Source organism: Eublepharis macularius, chromosome 5 (genome assembly GCF_028583425.1).
Source record: "Eublepharis macularius isolate TG4126 chromosome 5, MPM_Emac_v1.0, whole genome shotgun sequence".
NCBI lineage: Eukaryota > Metazoa > Chordata > Lepidosauria > Squamata > Eublepharidae > Eublepharis > Eublepharis macularius.
In genome coordinates this window covers 174,178,307-174,187,898 of record NC_072794.1, presented here as the reverse complement: position 1 = coordinate 174,187,898, position 9,592 = coordinate 174,178,307, and the positions used below count along the sequence as shown (strand labels likewise).

General features: G+C 52.0%; 1 protein-coding gene across 1 annotated transcript; it reads right to left on the bottom strand.

Annotated features, from left to right (window-relative positions):
- Positions 1 to 342: 342 nt before the first annotated feature.
- Positions 343 to 9,266, bottom strand: LOC129330459 (kunitz-type serine protease inhibitor bitisilin-3-like). The gene is made up of 5 exons (XM_054980494.1): positions 9,200 to 9,266; positions 7,682 to 7,855; positions 6,897 to 7,037; positions 5,537 to 5,704; positions 343 to 419 (listed from the first exon to the last, which is right to left on the bottom strand). The coding sequence occupies exons 1-5, from the start codon at positions 9,264 to 9,266 to the stop codon at positions 343 to 345; spliced, it is 627 nt and encodes a 208-aa protein (XP_054836469.1).
- Between the last annotated feature and the right edge of the window lie 326 nt (positions 9,267 to 9,592).

The following is a 9,592-nucleotide window of genomic DNA, read 5'->3' as shown; positions in this document are numbered from 1 at the left end:
TTTGGATACGTCCCCAGGCCCCCACGGGTTCTGGAGGAACCGCAGGAGCTTTAGAAATCGTCTTAAGAAGACTTCCTTCTCTGCAGAAGCTGTTCAGTGTGAGCCATTAAGAACAACCAAGGCGCGATGCGCTGGGAAGACTCCCCTTCCTGCAGGGATTTTGCCAGAGGACCTCGTGGCGCTCTGCAGGGAGGAGCTGTGCTCGGTAGCGGAGCATCTGCTTTGCACGCCGAAGGCCCCAGCTCAGCTCCTGGCAGCATTTCCAGTTGGAAGGGACAGGTAGGAAACATCAGACTGAGAACCTGGAGAGACGCTGCCAGCCTGAGCAGACAAGGGCCTGCCTCAGTAGAAGTCGGCCTCACGCAGGGGGCTCAGGCTGGGCATGCAGAAGGACCCAGGTTCAACTCCCAGTGGCATCTCTGGGGGAAGGAGCGAAGAGAAAGACCCTCTTCCGCCCTGAGTCTCTGGAGAGCTTCTGCCAGCCGCAGTACACAGGACTGAACTTGCCAGCAGAAGGCAGCCTTGCTCTGAAAGCACCCTGGTGTTGGTGCTCCCGCAGCCCCGGAGGTTGGCATGGCTCCTTGCCTGGTGCCTCCTGCCAGGGCCGGATCTACATATTTTTTGAGGGGGGAGAAGTGAAAAATGGCACCCCCTTATATTTTTTCTTTATATATACATATATGATCAATGTTTTAATATAGATATATAATAACTCTTAAACCACAGAATAAATTGTGTTGACTTCTATGAATTGTTAATAATAACAACTTTACATTATCTTATCCATCATTAGCTAAGCATTCCTCCTAGAATTCCTTTTGTTGTAGGGAGCCAAGGGAGTTCATAGGCAGACATGCATGTTAGATATTAGGAAAACAGAGTTTAAGGAACTCAGAGGCCTGATGAGAGACGAAGCTAAAGTTGGTTCCCAGTTCCCAGTTCCTTATTTGCAGTTCCTTATTCCTTATTCGTTATTCGGTTGGTTTGATCCTCTCCCTCTGTGCTGATCTCTGAGCAAATACAGCAAATAGAATGGTGCCTGCCAGCTGGTGGGGTGATGGAGGAGCCCCCCCTCCCCCTCCATGCGCACCTTTTGGCACGGTGGCACTTCAAGCTCTTCTCACCTCGGGCAGCAGCGCGCACATGCAGAGACAGGAAAAAAGCGAGTGAGCCAGGAGGCACAAGCGCCTATTTGCTGGGAAGAGAGGCGAATGCAGATCCCCCTCCTTGCCGGTGCACAGGCCGCTCTCTCTTTGATGGAGCAAATGGAGGCGCCTGCCGGCTGCCGGGGCCTGGGGGGGGGGGGCGGCAGTGGAGCCCTTCCCCTTCCCCTCCCCCTTCGCACACACATGCCTTCTGCTGGCTGTCCCACCGTTTGGTGTGCTTTGCTCTTGAGAGTTGAGGCAGAAAAAAAAAACAAGAGGGAGAGCTGGGCACGAGCGGCTGTTTGCTGGGGAGGAGAACTCGGATTCTTCTCTTTGCCCATTTGCCGCCCCCTCTTTGATGATGCCCGGGGCAGGCAACCTCCCCTGCCCCGCCCCCCCAAGATCCGGCCTTGCCTCCTGCAGTGACAGCGAACAGCCACATGTGGGGTGAAGGCGCAGGAGGACTCCCAGCTTTCCTTTCCTGCTCCGGCTCTCAAGTCTTTGGGTGAGCTGCTACTGGTCATTTCAGTAAATGACCACCTGAGGGCAGCCTTCTCAAACCTTTTTTCAAAACCTGAAGTTCAGTGATTCTAAGTGGCCTTCCTTGTCTTCGGGGCGTTCTCTCTGGAATCACAAAGCCTACGTGTGTTTTCAGTAGGGGGGGGGGGTCCTACATCATCCTGTCTCCCTTCCATGGACCTAATTGAGTCACTCACTTATTAAAAACATTTAGGGTAGCCAACTCCAGGTTGGGAAGTTCCTTGAGATTTGGGGGTGGAGCCTGGAGAAGGTGGGGTTTGGGGAGGGGAGGGATCTCTGCAGGGTATAAAGCCATAGAGTCCACCCTCCAAACCAGTCATTTTCTTCAGGTGATCTGATCTCCGTGGCCTGGGGATCAGTTGTAATCCCCGGAGATCTCCCGACTCCACCTGAAGGCTGGCAACCCTAACAGATGCGGCGCATCTTCTTCGTCTCCCAGGCTAGTCGACTGCAGCGGCTCTGCGGCATCCTCAACCCAAAGAGAGCGCGACGGCTTTGCCGCAATGACCAACGAGGCCGCCGCAGATCCTCACCCGTTGTCTGTCTGCCTAGAGACTCTGTGGCTGCCTTTGGAACTGCTTTGTGGGATCTCTTCCCTTCGTCTCTTGCTGGGATCAGTGGATTAAAATGTATTTGGTTCTATGGGATAAAGCCCTCAAAGGGACAACTGGTACAAGGGTGCCATATAAAACAAAATAACATTTAAACAATATCGCTATCATCTCTGATACTAGAATATATTGTGTCTGTTTCATCACCCTTTGTTACCTGGAGGGCTCCTTGCTAGTGGGGGGAATTAGCGACAAGGAGGAAGGCTAAACAAGAGGGGTAACTGCAGGATAACTCCACCAATTTTTACGGGGTCTCCTCCACAAGGTAGCAGATGAGGCTGGTGATCTTGAGCAAAAGGAGTATTTTTATCAACAGAAGAAAATACACACACACACACACACACACACACACAAGAAGCAATGCACAAGCACACAGGCTCTTAAGGAAAGCAGTGATGAAAGTGGAATAGAGTTGAGGGATTTCAGGGCAATAATTACCTATCCAAGGCAAGGGAGTGAGGCAGTCCACAGGGGAAGGAGGCTCCAAATGTCTAGAGTTCTTGACCAGGAGAGAGAGGGAGGGGCTCAGGGAAGTGACCCTAAGGGAGGAGAGCTTGGGTCCTGGAAATGTGCACAGTTTAAATGAGGCCAGAGCCCTGATTCTTATAGGGCAAACCGTGTCCTGAGGCTAGGCACATTCCCAGGGCTTTTTTTCTGGGAAAAGAGGTGGCCGAACTCAGCGGGTTGCCAGCAAAGGGGGCAACTCTTGGCGGGATGTGATGCCCCTGGTACCACATGTGTGTACGCAAAGTGTGTGCACGCTCCCAGGACCTCACAATGATCACTTTGGGTCATCTGGAACAAGGGGCGAGTTTTAAAAAGTTTAAATCACCCTAGGCGAAAATGGTCACATGGCCGGTGGCCCCGCCCCCTGATCTCCAGACAGAGGGGAGTTTAGATTGCCCTCTGCGCCACCGAGTGGTCACCAGCCATGTGACCATTTTCGCCTAGGGTGATTTAAACTTTAAAAACCTCCCCCCTTGTTCCAGCTGACCCAAAGTGACGTCATTGTGCGGTCCTGAGTTCCGCCACTGAGTTCCACCACCTCTTTTCCCAGAAAAAAAGCCCTGTCTGAAACTAAAAACAAACAAACATGAAATTTACCAAGGAGAAATGCAAGGAAATGCATGGATGTAGGATGGGGGGGGGTACCTGGCTTGGCAGTGGTCCAGGTGGAAAGGAGCTCGGGTCTGCAGGTGCTCAGAAGCAGAATACGCGTCTGCAGTGTGATGCAGCTGCAAAAAGGGGGACGTGATTTTAAGCTGCGTGAACAGGTGCCTATTCTCCAAGTCACGAGAAGTCCTAGTCCCCATCTGTTCTGCACAAGACACCTGACAGATGCTCCTTGCGTCTGAGGAAGTGAGCTTTGGCCATGAAAGCTTCTGCCCCAAGAAATCTGTGGGTTGCTAAGGCGCCCCAGGATGTTCGATTGCTTTGCTGCCACAAACTCACACCGGTTTTTGGATAGAATTGGCGTTGTATTGAAGGCTGAAGCCAGTCCTTGGAGAGATCCCTGCCCAGGGCTCAGGCTGCAAAGAGAATCCCCTCGGCTCCTCTTGAAAGAGCCTGCAGGAGCAGCTGACTGGGAAAGCAAGCAGAGACGTGCCCACCACCCTTTTCCTGTGGAGCATCAGGGTGAGCTTTTCTCATTCAGGGCGTTGTGATGCTAGGAAGATCCTGGAGAAGTGGAAAGGAAGATCCCGTCAGGATCCAGCACCCCTGGCTGATGCAGCCCCCAAGCACTGGATGTTGTGTGCATGTAGGGGGGTATGCTTGTTGTCCACACAGGCGCGTGTGCACACACAAACCAATTTGCCCCTTCTCACGTGTGTCTTGCACCCCCCCCCCCATATCCTCATGCAGGTGGGAAGGGAGAAGCCCTGCAGACCAGTGGGCTCTGCATCTAGACACCGAGGAGCCCTCTAGGAGGCACATCCTTTTCTGCCAACGGGTTTTGCCAACTCCCTTTCACCACTGCTGGGTCACCCACTGCCTGGCGGTGTCTCTTCCTCTGGGGATGTTTGGCAGGTGCTGGAGAAGCCATCAGCTGCAGTCAGTGGCAACCGCAGAGCTGGCCTTGGGAGTGCCCTTGACAGCTGAACAGAGACCAGAATTGCAAGGAGCCGGGGCTTGCCTTCTGGGCCTCGGCTACATGAGGAACAGAGAAGCCCTGCCTGCGCCTTTCCGCACAGCTCTGAAAGACACAGGGCCCCTGGCTGGGGGCCTGCAGATGCTGCCCAGGAGGAAGATGTGCCAAGGGCTCAGAGTGCCAGCAGCAGGGTGGCTTTGACTCACTTGGCGGGGGTGGGGGTAGGGGTGTTTCCCTGCTGAACTTGGGTGGTCATGGACTGTAAGCTGGGGCTTTGTAGCTGAGTGTGCACAAAACTTAAGGTCTGCTGGGCTCAAGCCCTGCTTCCATGGAGGGGGTCTAAACCTAGGCTCCCAGAGCTTAGTCTGAAGCTCTAACCATTACACCATGCAGTCTGGGGAGGAGACCATTGGGACGGAGTTCAGTGCCCCCCCTTCCTTTTCATGGAGGGGAAACTGACCTGAGAGTGTATAAGTAAGAGGACCTCTCAGTCTCACCGGTCTGGACCCCTCAGTGGCCGGAGTCCATCAGAAGAACCCTGAAGGAGCTTTCCAGGCGGCCAGTCCAGGGACCCCCAGCACAGGAATGGGAGGGGGTGGTTCAGGGCTGGAGGCTGGCAAAGGGGCCAGAGGCCGCTGGGGGGCTGGGACGAGAAGCAGCTCAGGATTTTTGTCCTGGGCCGTTTTGCCCCAAGGCTGCCTCGCAGTTTCTTTGCCCTGAGTGAAATGTGATGTTGGCTGGTGCAGAAGCGCCCCGCCTGCTGCCCCCGCCCCCCCGTGGAGGTTTGCCCTGGCACAGCCTCTTGTTCAAGCTGAGCCACCTGCCCTGGAGTAGCTTCGCATGGGGAGAAATGCACTTTCTTCACGGCAAATGCCAAGGCCCACAGGCAGGGAGTGACTTTGCACCAGCCAGCGCAACACTTCGCTCAGACCTCGTTTGCACGCCTTCATTTATTTAAAGGAACACACACTTGAAATGTCCTGGGCAGGTGCCAACTAGGACTGAGGCACAGTTACAAAGAAACGAAGCAGAAGTGGGGAAGGTCTGGGTCGCCTAGAGGGAATGTGAGTGTTTCCCGGGAAACAGAAGCCCCCCCCCAGAGATGACCTCCCTTCTCCCACAGGCCCCCACCTGCCGGCTCACACCCTTACCTTGCTGGGCACACCTGCTCTGACATGCCTTGTGTGTCCTGAAGTTATTCTTGTTCCCTGCACAGCCACCATAGGTGAATTTCTGGCACTTCTTCGCATGCCAGTCGTAGAACCAGCGCAGGACCACATTGTCACAGGGGCCAGTCTCAGCAGGCAGCAGGCACAAGTCTGGGGGTTGCAAAGGGGAGAACGAGAGCGGGGCAGGCGAGCTTCCCCCCAAAACTGCTTTCAAGTCTCTTCCCCCTCCCTGGCTTGCTCTGCCTCGCATGAATACTTCTGGGAGGCTTTTTTGATATTTTGGGTTGTTGGTTGCATCCCTTCCTTAAGATGCATTCAGAGCAACCAAATTTGAGCACACAGCCTACTGAGGAAGCGCATACAATGCATTGTGTTTAGACATACTGTTGCCCCTTCGGTTTGTGAGCATCACCCCCTACTGTCTGGTTAGCCAGAATGCCTTTGCCAGATCTGGAATAGCCTTCAAAGTATGACAGAATCTCTCGGCAAAAATGGAGGTGGGCCAGTAAAAGGAAGGGGAGGCTGGGAAGGTGAGGCTGGGCCTCCCGGCACAACTGAATCTGAGCTCCGGAGGCAATGGGTGCCTCACCGAGGAAGGAGCTACGGTACGCAAGAACTTTTGGGAGAGTTGTGGGAAGAGGACCCAGTCCTGCACAATCAAGGCACCATGGACATCACATGGCATATTGTGTTGTAAAGTAACTGAAGCTCTTGTCTAGGCAGCAGCTGCCCTAATTCTCTTCATGGGAGTCATTTATTGAGGTTAAAGTACCCGAATGCTAAGGTGCTGAACTATTAGAACCATTTATATATTATTCATCATAACAATCATAATACAGTTGTCATAATACAAAACCTTCAATTATAAATCACATGGCACCCCCCCGTATATATTTGCTACACAACAAATCCAAGAGTGTCAGAAGAAAACACCCAACAGGTGAGTCCTCCCCTAATGTAGAATCTTGTAGAAATGTTCTTAATGGATGTTTCTCTTGTTTATTTTCACAGGTATTCCAGTTGACAATGACAGAATATATTCTTGGGATGTTCTGTCATCATCCGCTGGATGGAATACCTGATTTGCCACACGAAGGATAAAGAGGCCTGTGGGGGACGCCGAGGAATCTCCATGGCCATGTCTGGTCATGGCACCATTGGACTGTAGCCCTGGAAGGCCAGGAGGCGTGAGAGCCCCGGCCTTCCTCTGTAGGAGGCCCACACCTTCCATCTCCCTCAGGGCCCCTCTCACCAAGACACACACACACACACACACACACACACACACACAAACAGACCCTTGCTCTGGTGGGCCCTCCCTCCTGCCCAGTTTTATCCTCACCTTTAATGGGGCCAGAGCAGCGCAGGGAACAGCCGTAGGAGCAGCACTTCTGGGGCCCAGGACAGTTTCCATCATGAACACAAGCTGTTGAACACTCTACGAAGAGGCCTTTGGGGCTCGGGAGGCAAAACCCTGGTTTTTCTGCAACACAAAGCAACCCTCCGGGATAGGGGTGGCAGCCACCAGGTGGGAGGTGCCACAACATCCCCTACACTGAGTCTGGGGGCCTCCCTCAGGCTGGCAGTATGTGGGCAGAGCCAGGACCCTGGACAGGGCTGACTAGGAACCAGGAAGCTGCAAGGACCGGAGTCCCCCCGTGTGGAAGGACTGGGCCCCCCTGGTGCAGAATGACCAGTGAGGGATGTGCTGGATCCGGCCACAAGGAACGGGTCCTCCTTTGCCCAGAAAGGCACAATCCAGGAATGACGTCTGCGATGACTTGTGGGGTCTTTGGGGAGACTCACCACCAGTTGCCCCTCTCGGCTTTTTGGGAGCTTTGCCTACCACTTGGCACTAATTCTGTTCTTTCCTTGATCTCCTTCCCTTGCTTTTTATTGGAGGGCTGGGCAAGGGGTGGGAGGGCATGTGAGGGCTACGGGGGCCCATTTGTGCATGGGATGTGGGCAAAGAAAAAAGAGAATGTGTGTTGATGCATGTGTTTGAGCACAACACACTGCCAATAAAAAGAAGAGCCCCTTGTGATTTCTGCAGTCTGAATCCTGTGGGAGAGGGGGAGGCTTTTCCCTCTTGGGTCCCACCCACACCCCGACCCTCAACCCACTCACCAATCTTCCCACAGCTGCGCTGACATTCCTCCAGAGTGATAAACCTGTTTAGGTTCCCCAGGCACCCGCCATAACGGAACGTCTCACACTTCTGGGAGGTCGCGTTATAGAAGAGGCGGCGCTCAACGCCTCTGCATGGCCCAGAGTCCCAGGGGTAGGAGCAGAAGTCTCTAACTGGGGGGAGGAGGGGGGGAGGAAGAAGAGACGGGATGGCATAGTGGTTAGCGTGCTGGACTGGGAGTGTGGGGACCCAGGGTTCCCCAGCTCTATGCCCAGTTATTCCAAGTGCACAATATGTATGGGTTTCAATGCATAACTACTCAGAAGTCAACTTTTTGCAGGATTTTAAAAATACTTATTTTTACTTATGCTACTTGTCATCTGCCTTTCTCACTGAGACTCAAGGTGGATCATGTGGTATAAATCAATATGATCAATGGCTGGAACATTCAATGAACAATGCAACACGGTTTGGATAGCATAAAATTTAAAAACAAGCAGAAATCTGATACAGAGCTAAACCAACGCTGAAGCAATGAATAAGCAATTAAACATGTCATGTCACACAATGCAGAAATTACCTAGGAGGAGCACACGGCAACAGACAGTAGAATGTCGTATAGTCTACAATCTCTATCCCTTTACCAAACATCTCTGAACCATTTCCTTACAGTACTGCCCTCCTGGCTGTGTAAAAAAGCCCTCCTGAATAATTCAGTTTTGCACAGTTTGCAGAAGGCCAGGGCCGAATCCACACGGCTTAATGTTCACACCATTTTCCCGCTACTGCAGCTCTATCTCCTCACCATTGCACTTTATTGTATTTGGTTAATTTATTTTAATTTATTAATTTATTTTATTATTGTTTATTGTATGTTGATTTTAGAATTATTGTTTTCTTGTTTTTATTGATTTTAAGTGTTGTTCTTCCACAGGTACAGAAGGATGTAGCTCTCTAAAGGTGGTCACCTCCTGAATGAATGTGTATTCTAGTCGTAAGGGGGACCCCACTGTGCAGTTTCAACATGGGAGTACCCCCCAAAGAGTCCCAAATTCCCGACAGGATGCTAGCTATTTTCCTGTTTTGTCACCACTTTCTCTTGGGAAAATTTTCATATTTCATTCTCAGCTCGCCAAATTTGCAACCGCATCTGTTTCTTTCGGTCAAAAGCTGGTCACAATGAGTTACGATGAGATGTGAAAAATATTTATGAATTTGTACTTACCTGCTTATTTCCTGTTAAGATGAAGGGGTGAAATGCATTTTTGTACTTGCACTTACTTGTTTGCACTTGCACTTTAGTAGAATCATTAACATTTGTTAAGAGAAAGTTGTATTGTCGAAGGCTTTCACGGCCGGAGAACGATGGTTGTTGTGGGTTTTCCGGGCTGTATTGCCGTGGTCTTGGCATTGTAGTTCCTGTAGTTTCAGGAACTACAGTGCCAAGACCATGGCAATACAGCCCGGAAAACCCACAACAACCATAAGAGAAAGTTAATGTGCATTGTGTTAAATACGGGGATTAAGATCTTTGTTGGCTGCTGTCAGCCCGTAATTGCCCTGTTTGCTGGTCACGATGCTCATGCTGGGCAGGTGGGCTGCCCTTGGACAGAACCTCCTGCAGCCTGAGGGTGGGCTTTGCATTTTGAGGGCTGCAATAAAAAGCTCCATTGGAAGCCCGTGAGTTTGGCAAGAGCGCGATGCTTGTCCCTCTCTCCTTCCATCTTCTACACAAGGAACTTACAGAGGCAGGAAACCAATTCCACAGTCACCTAACACCCAAAGAGGGAGCAGAAAGACCAGCTGATGCCCGAGGCTGACTGGCACAAACCATACCGTAGAGAAGAGGAAGCCATCAGAAGCCAGGATTGCTACGGCACGCCCGTAAATGCTGATGGGGACAGTGGTAG